The sequence below is a fragment of the Chrysochloris asiatica genome, unplaced genomic scaffold, assembly GCF_000296735.1.
Source record: "Chrysochloris asiatica unplaced genomic scaffold, ChrAsi1.0 scaffold00049, whole genome shotgun sequence".
In the NCBI taxonomy this organism is placed as follows: Eukaryota; Metazoa; Chordata; class Mammalia; order Afrosoricida; family Chrysochloridae; genus Chrysochloris; species Chrysochloris asiatica.
The window spans coordinates 10,488,021-10,506,191 of record NW_006408567.1 but is presented as its reverse complement, the minus strand read 5'-3'; the positions used below and the strand labels follow the sequence as shown (position 1 = coordinate 10,506,191).

General features: G+C 41.8%; 1 protein-coding gene across 1 annotated transcript in view; it reads right to left on the bottom strand.

Moving 5' to 3' along the window:
- Positions 1-547: 547 nt before the first annotated feature.
- The window catches only part of IL10RB (interleukin 10 receptor, beta), a 56,799-nt gene continuing 39,175 nt past the window's right edge, over positions 548-18,171 (bottom strand). Inside the window, exons 6-7 of the mRNA XM_006862600.1 lie at positions 15,639-15,796; positions 548-757 (exon numbers count right to left, since the gene is read on the bottom strand). Of these exons, the coding sequence (XP_006862662.1) occupies positions 548-757; positions 15,639-15,796 (368 nt within the window). The remainder of the gene's footprint in view (positions 758-15,638; positions 15,797-18,171) is intronic.

The following is an 18,171-nucleotide window of genomic DNA, read 5'->3' as shown; positions in this document are numbered from 1 at the left end:
CAGTAGTCTGGAAGGATTTTACAGTATCTTGGTTTCTATTCCTCATTATAAATATTTCTGCTTGAAATTAATGATTTCTTAATAGTTGGTCTTTAAATTTAAATAATTAAAACTTGGTCTTTATTTAGTGAGTTGACACTGACTCATGGCAACTCCACGTGTGTCAGAGCAGAACCGTGTCCCATGGGGTTTCCAATGGTTGATTTTTTAGAGGTAGATCACCAGGCATTTCTTTCAAAGTGTCTCTGGGTGAACTTGAACCATCAACCATTTAATGAACTTAGCTATTTGACCTCCCAGAGCATAGAGACTGAAAATGATACTTTCAGTGGCCAATTTTTTTGTTTTGTGTTAAATGAACAAATCCTTTATAAAGCAGCAAGTCACGACATAGAGTATTTTGGCCAAATGAGCCTTTAAAATACAGCTCGTTGGCTGTCTAGAGAGGTCCAATGCCTGAGAGCTCTAGAGTTGGGGTTTGCTCAAGGGACCTTAACCTTGGTTTGGCACACTGGTCGCTCTCAGAGGCAAATGTGAGAGCTGGAGGTCACTGTGTCTGGTGGGCTGTTTCTTCCTCAGAGACTGGCTCGAAGAAGTCCTGCTTGGCCAAGGTTCTGAGCTTGCAGCTGCTACCAGAACTCTGTTTGCTGCTTTGTAAGTCTTCTGTAATAACACTTAATTTGTCGAATACTTCATCTTCATCAGATGGTGGGATGGAGAAAAACTGCAGGGGGCCATGATGAGGGTAGCTCAAAAACTGTGGGAGAAGAAAACATGCAGAATTAATTAAGATATTTTTCCCACTGGCTTTTTTGGACTCACAGAGAGTTTACACATACTAGAAAACATTGTTTTAAAAAATGTGACAATAAATCTGCACCTCATTTTCTAAGTGATTCTAGGTTATCCTCAGATGGTTCCTCTTTTTACACCACGAGGAATAGTTTTCACCCGATCACAATGCTATGGGGCTGACACAGCCAGATGCCATTTCTGGAGTGAGGTGGTCCTCTCTGTGCCCCCTGATTTCATCCTCAGCACCACACTGGCCAGACCAGTGTCCATGAACACATGGTTACTGAGTACTTGAAATACAACTAGTACAATCTAAGCTGTGCTTTAAGTATGAAATACATACTGGATTTCCAAAACTTTGCATAACAATAAGAATATCAGTATTGTGAGACATTAATTATTTATGCTAAAAATTAATTGATGTCACTGTCAAAAAAAGTATTCATTACATGTCGAAGTGATAATATTTTGGGTTGGGTTACATCAGATATTAATCTTATCCATTTCTTTTGACTTTTCTATGAGCAAATGAAAAAAAAGGAAGTAGTTAATTCTTGTTTTTCATGATAGTCATGTCCTACAAAGGAGCTATGATCACTGAAGTAGTAAATACCGAGCCATTACTCCTCATGGAAAGGAGCTCTGGTAGTGTAGTGGTTACGAATTGGGCTGCAAACCTCAAGGTCAGCAGTTCAAAACTACCAGCTGTTCCGTGGGAGAAAGATGAGGCTTTCTGCTCCCGTAAAGATTTACAGTCTCGGAAACCCTGTACAGGGTCGCTATGAGTGGGAACCAACTTCATGGCACATTGCAACAACTCCTCACGGAAATACCAGGCTAGCTTCCATGACTTTGTTTTATGTGCATTTCTGTTTAAAGATACTTAAGATACACTGTTGATTCACTAGCACTGTAACTCATGCCAGAACAAAGCTAATGTAACACATATCTTTTCTTTGTAGGACACATCACAGCCTTCTTGTGCTTATGAACGCTACACAGCAATTCAGCATGATGCTTGGTGGTGGTGGTGGTTATGTGCTGGGGAGTTAGTTCTAACTCATAGTGACCTCGTATACGGTTTCCGAGGCGGTAAATCATATGGGAGCAGAAAACCTTTCTCTCACAGAGTGGCTGGTAGATTCAAACTGCTGACCTTGTAGCAGCCCAGTTGGTGAGTGTAAACAGCCAAAGCACCAACAAAAAGCACAACATGTGAAAAATGTAACATGGAATAGACTGAGAACATGAGTTCATAGCATGAAAGCTGGAACATAAGAAGGCAGAGCATCGTCACACCTTGTTCATACACTTCAGCCGGAAATGTGCACATCGGATGACTCAAAATTTTCACCACTCTGTGCATGTCCATGAATGACCGAGAAAGTGCCAACAGTATTAACTTTGGGACTCCCAATATATTTTAAAGGAGCTCTAGTAGTGTAGTGGTTACCAGTCAGGTTGTTAACCTCAAGGTCAGCAGTTCAAAACTGCCAGAGGTTCCTCGGGAGAAAGATAAGGCTTTCTGCTCCTGTAAAGATTTACAGCTTTGAAAACTCTAATGCAGGCTCACTATGAGTCAGAACTGACTCCACAGCACACTACCACCACCACCAATATGTTTTAGATATTCAAATAGGGAATCATGAATAACGAGGATGAACTGTGTGTGTCACAGGCTCACACGGTGCTGTGTCATGTATGTTGGTTGGCACAGTCATGTCTCTTCCAACAGACTGGGTTTTTCAGGGCAGGGATCATAGTCCAATCATTCTTTTCTCTCCAACGTTCTATTTTTAATTGTAAAAATATGCATACCAAAAATATACCAACTTACCAATTTCTACAAGTGGAATTCAGTGATATTGCTTACATTCTTCAATTGTGTAACCATTCTTGCTAACCTTTTCCAAATTATTCCATCACCAATAACACAAACTAGTGCTGTTTTAACAAAAATACTCCAAGTGGGATGGCTTTAAGAAACAGAAATGTATTCTCTCACGGTTTAAGAAGGCTTGTTGCTGTTAAGTGCCGTTGAGTCAGTTCTGATCCATAGGAAACCTGCATAAGGTTTCCAAGGAGCGGCTGGTGAGCTTGAACCGCCAACCTTGTGATTCAAACTGACTTTGTAGTCCAGAGCATTAACCCGCAGCGCCATATGGTGGTAATGACCTCCTCTCATCTCTGTTCCCTTGATTAATTTTTTAATCTGTTCTCAAAGATTAAAAAATAACTTAATCTGGTAGTTGGATCCTATCTCATTAATTCAACTGCTTCCAATCATGCCTCATTGACATCACAGAGGCTAGGATTTACAAACAACACAAAGGATAACTATATCAGATCACCAAGTGAAAGATAATTATATAACACTGAAAAGCATGGCCTAGCTAAATTGACACATGTTTTGGGGGGACACAAGTCAATCCATAACACCTTGTAAATAAAAATTCTCCTCTCCCCTCCTTCTTACCTCTGGTTGTGATGGTGGTTGTACCATTGAATTATAGTGACCCTCTATGGGGTTTCCAAGGATATAAATCCCTATCGTTCTCACATGGCATGGCTGGTAGACTTGAACTACTGACTTGGTAGTTAGAAGCCCAGCTCAAAATCCACTATACTACCTGGGCTCCTTTTCTACCCCAGCCACTAATAACCTGGGTTCTGTATATGAGGCTTAAGGAGCCCTCATATAGTGGCTTATGAGTTGGGCTGCTAACCACAAGGTCAGCAATTCGACTCACTCTCACAAAGATTTACAACCTTGGAAACCCTAGACATGGTCACTGAGTGGGAACCGACTCCATGACATATCACCACCACCACCATACATTTGCTTACTTCAGGTAAGTGAAATTGTATAACATCCATCCTTTAGTCATATTTAACTTGGCATGTTTTCAAGGCATGCATCATAACTTCATTTCTCTTTATGGCTGAGCAGTATTTTACTGTTCACATTTGTATAGACCACATTTTGCTTGTTCATCTGCAGGTGGACATTTGTCTCTCCAACATTTATTTTTTCCAATTTAGCCCCAAATATCCCTAGTGCCAAGGTTGAGAAAACAAGTTGTAAATAATTCTTTGTGTGTATATGTGTCAGGATAATGCTGGTCTCACAGAATGAGTTAGGAAGTGTTCCCTCCACTTCTATTTTATTATTTTCAATACAATTATTATTTTTTCTACTTTTCTGAGGGTCAGAGCAAGGGGTTAGGCTTATGACAATGGCTAGGATTGGCTTAATGTTAGGGTTAGGGGTAGGAGTAGGGCTCAATTTAGTTTTAGGGTTACAGTTCAGTTTATTTGTATTCATTCTTGAAATTGACTTGATTTCCTTTTCATTTGTAACCAATTACACTATTTCCTCTTTTTACTTTGTGTTTTGTTGTTGCAAACTGGAAACTCTGGTTCCCTGTTTTCAATCTTGTAGATTTGTTCTACTTTGGATATTTCTATATCTGTGCTGAGTTCTGGGTGATGTTGCCATGTATGTTAATCTCAGGTTGTCTGTTGTTGGCTCTCTGTCCAAAAAACCCGCTAGTATTTTTTGTATGGTTGGTCTGGTTTTTCAAAATTCTTTTAATTTCTGTTTATCTGATAATTTCTTAATTTCACTGAATATTTGAGGGACACTTTTGCTGGATATATGATTCTTCGTTGGCAATTTTTTTTTCTTTCAGAGTTTTATATATGTCATTCCACTTTCTTCCTGCCTAAGTGGTTTCTGCTAAGAAATCAGAGCTGAATCATGCCTCCTTTGCAGGCATCTTTTCATTTTTCCTGAGTTGCTCTCAGGATTCTCTCCTTGTCTTTGGTTTTATAGAGTCAAAATGTCTTAAGTGATTTGCTTTTGGAGTCAACTATGTTTGCAGTTTGGTCAACTCAACTTTCATGATATTAGGGAAATCCTCCTCCAATAACTCTTCAATATTCTTCTGTTTATTTGTCTCTTCCTGTGTTCTGGAAGTCTGATCACATGTAATTTATTCCTCCTACTGGTGTCTCACATAATTCTTAGGCTTTCTTTTGATTTTTTTGTTCTTTTTCCCCCCTGATTGCTCCTCTAGCACATATATATTGAAAAGCAGAATACTGAAAGATTTGTCTTCAAACTCACTAATCTGATGTTCCATTGATTCAATTCTGTTTCTCTGTCCCTTCAATATCTTAACTATTTCTGAAATCTTAGTATTAATCTTTTGGATTTCTATCTGCTGCTTTTGTATGGTTTCTAATTTATTTTGTCAGTTTGTTCTTATAATGTTTTCCTGAATCTGTCTAAATTTTTTTCTGTGTTCTTCTTGCTTTCATCTACAGCTTTCTTGATCATTCTCTCAATCAGCTGAAGGTGTCTAAATACCATTCTTTATCAGGTCGTTCTTATACCATTTCTGGTATTGTAGTTTCTGACTCTGTATTTTGGTCGCTTGTTTGAGCCAATCTGTCTTGTGCTTGGTTCCCAGCATAAGCTAAAACTATTCGTGTTCTTGGAGACCTTGTGGTGTTGTAGCATTTATATTTAATTGATGATTGTGTGATGGTGTGTCCTTAGACACTCACCATCTGTCTCTCGGTGGGTATAATAAAGAGACTAGATGTATATACACAACTCTCTGATGTTTGTGTAATGCAGTTCAGGGTGAGTTTGTCTCATGTTGTTGTTGTTGTGCCGTCGAGTTTGTTCCGATTCATTGTGACCCTGTATAGGGTTCCCAAGGAGTGGTGGGTGAACCTGAACTGCCAACCATGCAGTTCAGACTGACCTTGCGGTCCTGCGCATTAACTCACACACACCACACCAATTATTGCTGATCAGGTGGTAGGTACAGGAGTGGATAGTGGCGCCTACCTAGTAGGCGGAGCTGAAGGAGACACAGATGTGGTTAGGCTGTATGGGTACAAATGCTGCCATCCTAAAACAAACAATAGCAACTAAAGATCTAATGAGGTACAATTCATGAGGGTAGAGCAGGCAGAGTAGAGGCTGTGCAGGGGTGACACATGGCGGGGAGGACTGGCCATACCCCAGCCACTAGGTGAGTGCAGGGGATAAGGGAGAACCTTACTTCCCTTGCTGCCAACCTCCAAGGCACTCCCTGTGCCTCCAGGATGTTGTCTGTCTCCTCTCTTGCGGGGCCGCCACTCATCTCTCTCTCCCAGCCAGTACTCTGTCCACCTCTCTATCCTTTCCTCCAAAGTTCAGCATTCCAACCACTATCCCTATCAGTTTCCCTTGACCTTCTGTGCCCTTGTTGTAGACAGTTTGCTCAGCATATCTGCCTACTCTGCTATCTTGTCCCAGAAACCTCGTCTGTCCAACGTTTTGAACGATGAAGATACCCATTTATGTTTCCTAACATATCTGCTAGATTAGCATTTTCCATTCTTCATGTAAACACATCCTTAATCCTCTGCATTAGACAGAGAAACATGTTTAAAGCTTTGCATTTTTTAACCCCTTCTCTCTGGCCACTGACTCCTTGTTCCATGTTTAAATGATGTCTACTCTCCTTCATGTAATTTTCATACTGGGCCCTTTGATATGACTTAAGTTGACTGAATTTAAGCATAGGCAGCTGTATCACCTACTGGTGGAGCCAATGGAAGGGAAAGAGAGGACAAGAGGACTTATGTTTAGACCTGTTAGCCAAAGGAGGAAGCAGGTGGAAGTAGGAGTCTTTTCAAATCTTCAGATCCAACGGATTCATGGGAATGGGATAGAAACTACTCTTGATTCTTCTAGGAAAGGGATAGGGAGAAGAGGTCAAAGCAGGATGCACTGAGCCTCAAGAAACAAATATCAGGCTGAAGGTCCAGGTCAGACACACAGAGAAACCGGTGACAGAGGAGATAGAAAAAAGGTCCCCAATAATTCCCAGGTTCAGTGGACTCAAGGGACAGGCACCCTTGATTTTCCTGGAAAAAGAGATAGACACTCAGTGAGAGGAGTAGCTGGTTAGCCAGCCCAATACACGGAAGCCATATATATTTGTTCAACTGAATGTATCCATCGCCAGAAAATTTCCCTAAACTCAAAATGATTCTTGGGGTCATGGTTAGAATTTCATGATGTGAGGCCCAGAACTGCTCTGTAGTTTCCTCTGAAGCTTCCTTAGCCCTCACTCTCCCGGTCCTTTTCTAGAACCCCACCCCCAGCTTGCTTTTAATTATCACAAAGGTTGGTTCCACAGTTATGCAGTGAAGTCCTCTGATCTTGGAGGTGACAGTTCATTTCATAGGAATCCTTTATTGTGACTTGTCTCCAGCTGTAATTCACCTGGAAGACCACTGGCTTCTTCTGCCCTTTCCTGTTGCTTAGCCTCTTTGGTGGCAAAACCAGAACCAAAAAGAACAGGGGAAGGCAGGGCTTGGCTTCCTCTTGGTTCTCAGTTAACAAAACACTGAAGCAGAGCAAAGCACCTGGCCCTCTTTGTTCTTCCTGCTACACATGTGGCTTCTCAAGAGCTCAACCTTAGAGAACACACAAGATGGCAGAGAGGGTGGAAGTGCAGTGAAGAGCTCTGTCAGCAACAACACAGATTACCGGACCAAGCAGGCTCAGGGAATGGTGTGCCAGAACTCTGAACCCCATATAAAGGAATATTTACAAGGTTGGAAGGCTTACAGCTAGGTGAATTTGTAGCAGAAGCCAAGAAATCCATTGTTTTCTAATCCAAGATGCTCAGCTGCTCCTGGAGCTGCCATCTTGGCTGAGACCAAGTTGGGGAAGGATCAGAGCAGCCACAGATGTCTGACAGAACTGCAGAGATCAAGGTGTGGACATTTTTTTTTTTTTTGGTATCTGTTTATTGGTCTCTCACTGTCTGTGCACCTCCATTCTAGACTAGAAGGGGTGCCTGAGCAAGTGGACATCCCACCCCAATCCCCAAAGGGTTCTACTATGCATGCACACAGATCTCCTCAAAATTTAAAACCAAATGGCCACAGCCAGCCCTGAACTGCTTATAACTAGAAAAAAAGCCAGGATGGGAATTGTGGAGTGGGACAGGCAGGCTAAAAAGAAAATAGGTCGAACATTAAATCCTGAGTTATGTCATAGTGACCAACAGTGGCATCTTGAAATTTCTCAGGAAGAAGAGTGAAAAGGGAAGCCCATCTCCTGAACACATCTACCTGGAGGCAATCAGAAAGCATAAAAAAATACCAAAATACACACCCATATAATTAAGGCCACTGATGAATCCTTAATATGCCCAAAAAACAGAAATAGATGACCATATCTGCACATGTCCAGAAACAAGATAAAGTGACTGAGGCAAATGAGCTGGAAGTATACCTACACTCCATACTGGAAGATAAGCAGGCTTTGGAAATGCCTGAGAAGGAATTCAGAAAAATGATTATAAAATGTATCAAAACACTGTACAATAGAGTTGAGAAAAATAAGGAAGAAATCAGGAAAGCTCTACAGGAACAATCAAATAAGACAGATACAACATTGGAAACAATTCAAAACCTACAGAAAAAGGTCCAAACAAATAATAATAAAACATCAGGAATGGACAATATACTGAAAGGGCAAAGAAGTAGAACTGAAGAGATAGAAGTCAGAACTAGTGAGCTAGAAGATAAATCTCTCAACAGTACTAAGATAGAAGAGTAAACACAAAAAAGGAAAAACAAATCTGAAGAAGGCCTAAGATTCATGTTAGCCAACATGAAGAGGCATAACTTAAGAATTATTGGCATTCCGGAATAGGAAGAATCACACAAGTCCACAGAGTAGACAGTTGAAGAGCTTCTGGAAGAAAATTTTCCTAACATCCTGAAAAGTGAAAAGATAAGCATTCAAGAAGTTCAATGAACCCCAAGAAATAGAGCCCCTAAAAGACAATCACCAAGACATATAATAATCAAGCTCTCCAAAATCAAAGATAAAGAAAGAATCCTGAAAGCAGCTAGGGAAAAGAGAAGTGTAACATACAAAGGCAAGCAAATCAGATTAAGTTTGCATCTCTCAACAGAAACCATTCAGGCAAGAAGGCAATGGGGAGACATATATAAAACCCTGAAAGAAAAACAAAAACAAAACTGCCATCCAAGAATCCTCTACTCAGCAAAGATGTCAATCAAATACGATGCTGTAATCAAAACATTCCAGGACAAACAGAAGCTAAGAGATTTTGCCAAAGCCAACCCTGCTATGAAAAATATACTAAAGGAAATTCTGTGGACTGAGAACCAACAAGAACAGACAACAGAGAATAATGTATGTGGCAGCATCACCCTGAACTCAATTAAAGAACGGAAGAGTCAGGAACAGAACAAAATGGTAAGAATAGAGGATCTAGGATGTCAGCCTATGATCAAAACAATCCAGGTGGTGAGAAGGTCAGGTAGATTACAGGATAAAATAGACTGTCTTAAATGGAGGGTAGAATTAATGGAATGTAAGGTAACCACAACAATGGGGTTGGGGTGGGGGGTTTAGTTTGGGTGTTGGGGAGGGCAATACAAGAAGGTGGAGGAGGCAGAAGAATAAGATAGGGGAACACTGAGACAGGATTGCATGGCCTAAGTGGGACAGAGGTAAATAGTGATGCATGTTCAACCTTGGAACAACAAGGCTCTGGGATACAGGGATCTAGGTATAGCTTAAAGAGGAGAAATAATACTAAAATGCTTGAATGTCTTATGAATTTTAGTTTCCCTTGCCTACTATTGTAAAGTAGACACTTGAGTGGGACAGAAAGGAATGTTGAGAAACATGATTACAGAAAATTTGTAAGCCCGTCTTCAGCCTATAACTGACTGGAATTCCTAAAAGGGTTTCTAGAACTTGCCCAGTTAAATAGGCCTCGTGCAAAGCCTTTACAGAGTATAGGACCTTAGGTGGAATCCTGAGTCCCATCCAGAACTGTATGAAGTGGGACATTCCCACTAGTAAGGATAAGCAGACCAGCCTAGAACAGCTACAGTGACAGAAGATAACATCTTCAAAGAAAGATCATCAGGAAAAACTGAAAACAAAAATGTCAGCATGACTGGCTACTACAAGAATAAGGAAGCTGTTCACCAGGGAGCCAACAAGGCAAGCAATCAAGTTCCTTCAGGACAAACTCCCCTCTAAGACTGAAACTCAAAGGGAACACACAAAGAAGCATGTAAGCTTGCTGGCGACCACATTGGTGAGTAGAAGAGGAGGAAAGGCAGCAATGAAGAAGTGGGCTGAGTTCAACCACAGTCCATTGATTCCCGTTGGCCTGGAGATGAGAGAAAGAAAAGGAAGGGCTGGTTGGTCCGAAGTGTGGTGAGACCTGAGGACACTTGAGCCCGTGGACAAAGACATAGGCACAGAGGGCTAGAGCTGAGAGTGAGCATCCAGCTGATATGAAGTGAGGGGAGATGCACAAGAACACCCAAACTTTTAACTTAGCCTTGATGGCTCAAAAATCAGAACTCGACTAGAGGAAGATTGCAAAAAAATAAAAAAAAAATATATTTTTTTTGTATATAAAGGAAACAAGGGTAAATTACTACAATTTGATGAACCTGACCTACACTCAGAGTGGTAGTTTCTCTAAATATCAACAGAGAGGGAAGGAGTCTTCACATCAAGTATCAATGCTATCCCTTCTGTACATAGGGTAGATAGGGATGGGAAACTTAGACACTGGCTACCTAAAATGAGGGGCAATAAAGGTATGAAGTGACTGGCTTACAAGGTTTCAAGAAGGAGTTTAGTTTAAGAGTATGGGGGAAAGAAAGAGTCCCCATTGAATAGATTTCATCTTGTCTAGATGGGTCTGGTGAAAAGAGATGGTGATAAGATTCGTATGATTCAATAGTGAATAATTGTTATCATCACTAACTGTAACTGTCATAATTGTAAAGGTAGAAGTTTTGTAACAAAAACAGGGGAGTGGTTACTCTTACAGTCCAGAAACAGAGGACCCTAGGACCATCAAGGGAGAAAAGCACAAGCAGAATGCAGGACCTTATCCAGAGAAGCAGCAGCACCAGAGATGGAGCCAGAGATGGGGTCATGGAGAGGGGGAATGGCTGAGGACTCTAGATTCATGGGAAGAGAGGGACTAAGAGCTCGTGGCCATGAGGCAGACTTGCAGAATGTGCCCTTTGGAGATGTAAATTATTATACATGCATGAGTGTTTTTTTTTTGTATGTGTTTCTTCACAGCTAAAGTGGATCTAGAGAAATACTGTTAACTGATGGTACATGGAGGGGATTATAGTCATTGTAATGAAACAAAGTGTATGATGTATTGAATGTAAAACTGATGATTTGCCTTATGAACTTTCACTCAATCCACAATAAAAAACTTAAAAAAAAAAAAAGCAAAAAAAAAGCTCAACTTTAGAGGATTCTTAGCTCTCCCTGGAGCTGCAGCTTTGCTTGTACCCTATTTTGTTGTTGTTGTTAAGTGCCGTCAAGTCGGTTCCGACCCACAGCAACCATGTATAGGGTTTCTGAGGAGCAACTGGTGAGCTTGAACTGCTGTCCTTCTGGTTCAAATGACTTGCAGGCCGACACATTAACCCAAAGCGCCACATCAGGACTCTGTTTGGTGGTGGTGGTTATGTGCTGTGTAGTAGGTTCTGACACATAGTGACCCTGTACAGAGTTTCTGAGGCTGCAAATCTTTACGGGAGCAGAAAGCCTCATCTTTCTCCTGCAGAACAGCTATTAGTTTTAAACTGCTGACCTTGAGGTTTGCAGCTCGATTTGTAACCACTACACTACCGAAGTTCCTTAAGTTGTTTAGAAAGCTCTAAATACTAAAGCATTTGCTTTGGTTGTATGCCCACTTCCTATTCTTAGTGGATGTTGTGGTGTGCTGCCAAGATCCCTTATGACGGAGACACTCATTCCTCCTCCTCCTGGGAATACAGCAGCTGTAATGGCCAAGTCCAGGAATTGACATTCACCGATGGAGTTGTCTTGGTCAAGTCTATATGCTTTCCCAGAGCAGCCTGTATTAACTAACTGGTTGGTATGGGAATGAAATCCTATTATCATCCAAATCCAGCTGTCATTGAATAGATTCCAACTCACGGTGATCCAGTTATGTGAGAGCAGAACTGTGCTCTATAGGTTTCTATGGCTGTGATCTTTCAGGGGCGTATCACCAGGCCTTTCTTCTGAGGTACCTCCACCACCACCCCCCACTGCTATGGAGTCAATTCTGACTCAGTGACAGGACAGAATAGAACTGCTCTGTAGAGGTTCCGAGATGAAATCTTTAAGGGTGCACACAGTCTCATCTTTCTTGTGTGGATCAACTGGTGGGTTTGAACTGCTCAATGCTCATCCCACGCACCACCAGGGCTCCTTAAGGCACCTCCAAGTGGGTTCAAACCACCAACTTTTTGGTGACTAGCTTAGCACTTTACTGTCTGTGATACCTAGGGACTCCTCATTATCAACAACAATATGCTAAGAAAAGAGCAAGAAGTGGCAAGTGTACAGCGGACCTCGTCAAGACACATGCACTTTAGAAGGTGGGAAGCTCACCCTATGAAGATTCGGGGGCCTTCACTTCTGTGAAGTTTTAGGGGTCCTATGGTGTGGGGCAAGGTCAGTGGTTCAACCCACCAGTTACTTCTCAGAAACCCTATACGCTGTGAATTGGAACCAACTTGATGCCACTTAACAACAATAACAACATGCTGTGGGACATGCTGGGACATACCCTCCAGAGTAACGAACAAATTATCTTGCACCTGCCACCACTAAGAAGGAAATACCACACTTTCAGGCCCTTTTGGCCCTAACATACTTATTTTACATTTAGGAAAACTGCTCCAACACGTTTGTCAAGTAACTGGGAAGGCTGCCAGCTCTGAATGGGGCCCAGAGAGAAAGGAGAGCCAGTAGCAGGTGTGGGATGTGATACAGGCAGCGTAGGCTACATATATTTCATGAGTGGTTGATAAGGTTATGAACGCCCAGCATTATCTATCGACAACCAAATATGCAGAACGTGAAGACTCAGCAGTTCTTGAAATTTTTGTGGTGGGAAAAGATACTGGGTAGTGTTAATGGCAAGGTCCCTGGGTTTGCACTTGACTACTAACTTAAAGGAGCTCTGGTATGATGCTGTAGGATCAGCACTGGACTGCTAACTGCAAGGTTGGTGGTCCACACCTACTAGCTGCTCCTCGGAAACCCTATATCGGGTCGCTATGAGTGGGTACCAGCTCGATGGCACTTAACAACAACTGACCTGCAGGTTGGTAGTTCACACCCACCCAGTAATACCACAGAAGAAAAGCTTCGTGATTTGTTTCTGTGAAGATTATAGCCAAGGAAACCTTGTAGAACAGTTCTGCTCTGCCATGGGTCAGAACTGGCTTGATGGCAAGGAGTTTATTGTTGTTTTCAGTTCATGGCAATTCCCAGGAGGAGAAACACAGTGTAGCTGCTAGAGTTCCTGGGCTAGCCCATCTGCAGTAGAGATTTATACCCTATTTGAAACATAGCTCCTGGTAGTGTTCAGGGACTTGGTAGATGCGACATGTCTGACTATGGATGCCAGGTGACCATGCTGCCAGAAGGGCCCGTGGCGAGGTCTGTTAGGATCCACTGAGTCCTAAGAGCATGTCAGAAGGCATGTCAGCAGCAAAGGCAGGTGGCTCAGACTCCCATGCCACCCACGGGTGCGCCAGTGCCTCTCCCTCTGTTCGCACCTATGATCACCTTGTGTGGGGTCCTTACTGCTGGCTGAAGATGGAGGAAAAGGTCAAACTTGGTTCACAGGGAGGCTGGTATAGTATGTGGACACAAACCAAAAATAGCCTGAAAGTGCACAATACTCCTGACCTAAGGTGGCCCTGGAAGGATGTGGTACAGGGAAAGCCTTCCAAAGGGCAGAGCTATGGTACGTCACCCAAATTTCTCTCCAGGAATGAGGCACTCACTCTGAATGCTACTGGGAGTATTGGCAGCTGATGTCTCATAGCTGGGTCTCTCTCCAAGAATCTCCCTTGGCTGAAGGAAGCTGCCACATGCTAGGATATGCCACTTTCCTGGCAGCATAAGACTCAAAGTTCCAGCTCACTTGCCTCGTCTGGGGAAATCTCTGGAGGGTCATTCCAGCTTCAGAACCCCCATGGGATTGACTTCCCTTACTCTCTTACAGATTCATCCCAAGTAGTACTCCTATATAGGTATTTATCCTCCCTGTCCCACCCCATTAAGCCTTTTGAGTACAAATCTCCAGTTTACAGTCCTAGGGAATCACGCTGAAGACGAGTCCATTTTGGGTATGTTGTTGTGGTTAAGTACTATCAAGTCAGTTCTGACACACAGTGACCCTGTATAGTGTTCCCACGGTTTTAAACCTTCATGAGAGCAGAAAGTCTCATCTTTCTCCAGCAGAGTGGCTGATAAGCTGGAATCTCAGACCTTGTGGTTCACAGTCCAGTGCTTATTGTGTGGAGCCAAAACACTCCCATTTTGGGTCTAGACTTGGCATATTTTCATTTTCAAGTGTGTAATCAGAATTTCATTTCTTATAGGTCTCTTCAGACATACAGCTATGTGCAGTCTTTCTTTTTTCTAAATTTTGTTAAAATTGTAAAATATGTATACCTGTTCTTACTTACCAACTGTCTCATTATCTGACGTTTCATATTTATGACAACAGCCAAAAAATCTGCTATCCAATTATTTCTGCATTGATGATGTAAGTCTGGCAGTAACAAATGCCAAGGTATGAGGTTCGATCAATGCTGGTTGTGATGTTTAAAGTTGAATCAACTTGGATGGGCAAGTGGTTTGGCAGTTATGTAATGACTTAATTTGGTAGGTACATAATGATGTGGTCACCTTCAATTTTTGCATAATGCTAATCTTCAAATCACAACCTGGTCTTTGGAAGCTAACCATGATGTTAAGTAAGGAGTTGGTGTTGTTGTCAAGTGCTGTTGAGTCGATTCCGACCCATAGCGACCCTGTATAGGGTTTCCAAGGAGCAGCTGGTAAGCTCGAACCTCCGGCCTTGCAGTTCAAATGGCTTTGTAGTCTGGCACATTAACCTACAGTGCCACGCCAGGACTCCAAGTAAGGAGTTGTTGTTGTTGTTGTAATGTGCCATCGAGTCGGTTCCGACCCATAGCGACCCTGTATAGGGTTTCCGAGGGTGTAAATCTTTACGGGAGTAGAAAGCCTCATCTTTCTCCCGCGGAGCGGCTGGTAGTTTCAAACCGCTGACCTTAAGGTTTGCAGCCTGATTCGTAACTACTACGCTAAGGAGTAGGTTTATAAAAAAAAAATTGGCCATTTTCATTATTTTAAAGTGTACAATTTAGGGATATTAATACATTTCCAATGTTGTGTAACCATCACCACTATTTCCCAAATTTTTTATCACCCTTTCTAAACTTTTTGAAAGTAGTTCTCCTAAAGTCTAGGATACACATTTAATGGCTTCAGACTTTTAAGATATTCAAAATGGAAACTTCCTCTTCCCACCCCCTCTCTCTGGTTCATTAACTGGCAGTTATCCTACAATTTTTTTCTATCTCATCTTTTCCACCTTAGCTTTGCTCTTTCCTTCCTGTCCCAGAACCACCATCTTTGTTCCCTGAGGACCTGAGGTTTTGGGCAATAAAGGCTGGAGGAAGACTGATGTCCAGGTTGGAGGAAGGCTGCTGGACCAAACCTCTGTCTCATTCCCTAGGACTAATCCTTGATCACGAGCTTCCCTGAAATAAGCACATTATCTAGGAGAATGGTCAAGGGTCACAGTGCATAATACATGTTAGTCTCCAGGGAAACAGCTTTGACTGAAAAAGAAAACTCTTTGCCATAGGGTTTTCTAATCTATATCCGGCTACGCCTTGCCTACCTCTTTCAGGTGCTGTGGAAGAGAATTGCCAGGGACGAAGATGTACTTTATCTTCTTGTAAATGTACCACATCAAGACGAAGCAGCTGAGGAGCATGAGGAAGGCCAAGAAAACGGAGCCTATGAGGCCAATGGCAATAATCCAGGAGGAGACTGTTTCTGTTGGAGACAACAGGGTGGGTTAACCATGTGTGTCACATTCTGGTTATGTACATATTCAGCTGCAATGACTGTAACATTGTTTTAACCAACACAATCCAATGGCGACCACTGGATTGCTCAGATACAGATCTCGGAAAGTGTTCAAGAGTAAAGCTAGTTCAAGGATGCAGAGAGAGCGGTGTCCAAAATGTTCCGCCCTTTTCTTCTGGAATTATTGCTGACATATATGAACAGAACAATAAGAACTCTGACCCACTTTACTTAATTGCAGTGTAGCCACAAGTCTCACTGTTATAGATAAACCTCTTCTGCCTGGAAGTAGGAATTCCCTGGGCCCACAACACTAAACATATGTATTACTGTATTTTCTATCCAGGATGATGTCCCTGGTCTCCTTATGGCCCTAGCTCCTTTCATTTAGCACCAAACTTTCTTTTTACTTCTCTATAATCCCCCTTAATCCAAACCATGTACAGATTCTGTTGTACATGGACCAAGAGGAAGTTGTTCAAACAGAGCACGGGAACACTGAATGGTTTAAAATTAAGAAAGGTGGCTGACAGGGTTGTATTTTTCACCATACTTATTCAAAATGTATACTGAGCAAATAATCCGAGAAGCTGTGTTAATATGAAGAAAAACATGGCATCAGGATTGGAGGAAGACTCATTAACAACCTGTGATATGCAAATGATACAATTTTGCTTGTTGTAAGTGGAGAGGACTTAAAATATTTACTGATGAAGATTAAAGAGCACAGCGTTCGGTATGGATTACTTCTCAATGTAAATAAAACAAAAATCCTCACCACTGGACTAATAAACAACATTCTTATCAAGGGAGAAAAGATTGAAGTTGTCAAGGACTTCATTCTTCTTGGATCAACTATCAACACTCATGGAAGCAACAGTCAAGAAATCAGATGACATATTGCATTAGGCACATCTGCTGCACAAGACCGTTTAAAGTTGAAGAACAAAGATGTCAGCTTGAAGACTAAGGTGCGCCTGACCTAAGCCATGGCATTTTCAATAACCTCATATGCATGTGAAAGCTGGACTGTGAATAAGGAACACCATAGAAAAAATGATGCTTTTGAGTTATGGTGTTGGAGGAGAATATTGAAAGTGCCATGGGCTGCCAAAAGAACCAACAGCTCTGTGTTAGAAGAAGTGCAGCCAGAGTGCTCCTTAGAGGCCAGGATGGCCAAACTTCATCTCTCATACTTTGGACATACTATCAGAAGTGACCAGTCACTGGAGAAGGATATCATGTTTGGTACGGTGGAGGATCAGAGAAAAAAGGAAGACCCCCAATGAGATGGATTGGTCAAGTGGCAGCATCAATGGGCTCAAGTGTAGCAACAATAGTGAGGTTGGCCCAGGATTGGACAGTGTTTCGTTCTGCTGTGCATAAAGTCGCTATGAACTGGTACTGACTCGATGGCACCTAACAACAACAACAACAATCCAAACCATGCCATTAGCCTCACAAAGCATTTGGCACTGAGAGAGGCCAAGAGAAGAAACTCTGCCTTTTAACAAGTATCTCTCTCCTTTTAAAATTGTGATAAAATATGAGGGGATTTCAAAAAGGTTGTGGAAGAATTCCATTATCTTTTTTTTTTTTTTGAGACCTTTTATTGTGAATTGGGTGAAAGTTTAAAGACAAAAATAACACTTTTACATTCAACAAATCACACATTTTGTGTCACCTCAAGGATTGCAATCCCACCTGTTACAACAGCAATCCCACTTCCTCCCTGTGGTTCTTATTTCTTTTCCACCTCCTTCCCATCTCTTCTCAACTTAGTCCTTAGGTAAATGTTGCCCTTTTGATCTTGAGTGGTTGACCATTCCATGGTAAAAATATCTTACTAGTGTTGTTGTCCCCCATGTACTTATCTACTGCTTGGCTGAAAAATGGGTCACGATAGTGAATTCCATTCCAGATCTGAAGTATGGTTCAGGGTCACTGTCTTGGGCTCCTTCATTCTCTTTCTGACCAGTGAACTGGGTATTTTTTCATAAATTTGAGTTTTGTTCCACATTTCCTCCCACTTTACATGGGCCTATGGTCCTGAGCTCCAGGCCCAGCAACACATTGCCTTAAGATGTCTGATGATATATAAGAAGTTTCCATAATTTTGTCCGCTGTATGATCCACCACATTCATAGTTGTGCTTTTAGGAAAGGTATATACATACACATGTACCAATAATCTCTTTAAAACTTTTATGAATTTCTTCCCATACCCATTCTGTCCAGATATTTCTGTCCATGTATCTGCCCGCAGAACATCATTATTCCAAGGTTGTATCTATCTATCTATCTATCTATCTATCTATCTATCTATCTATCTATCTATCTATC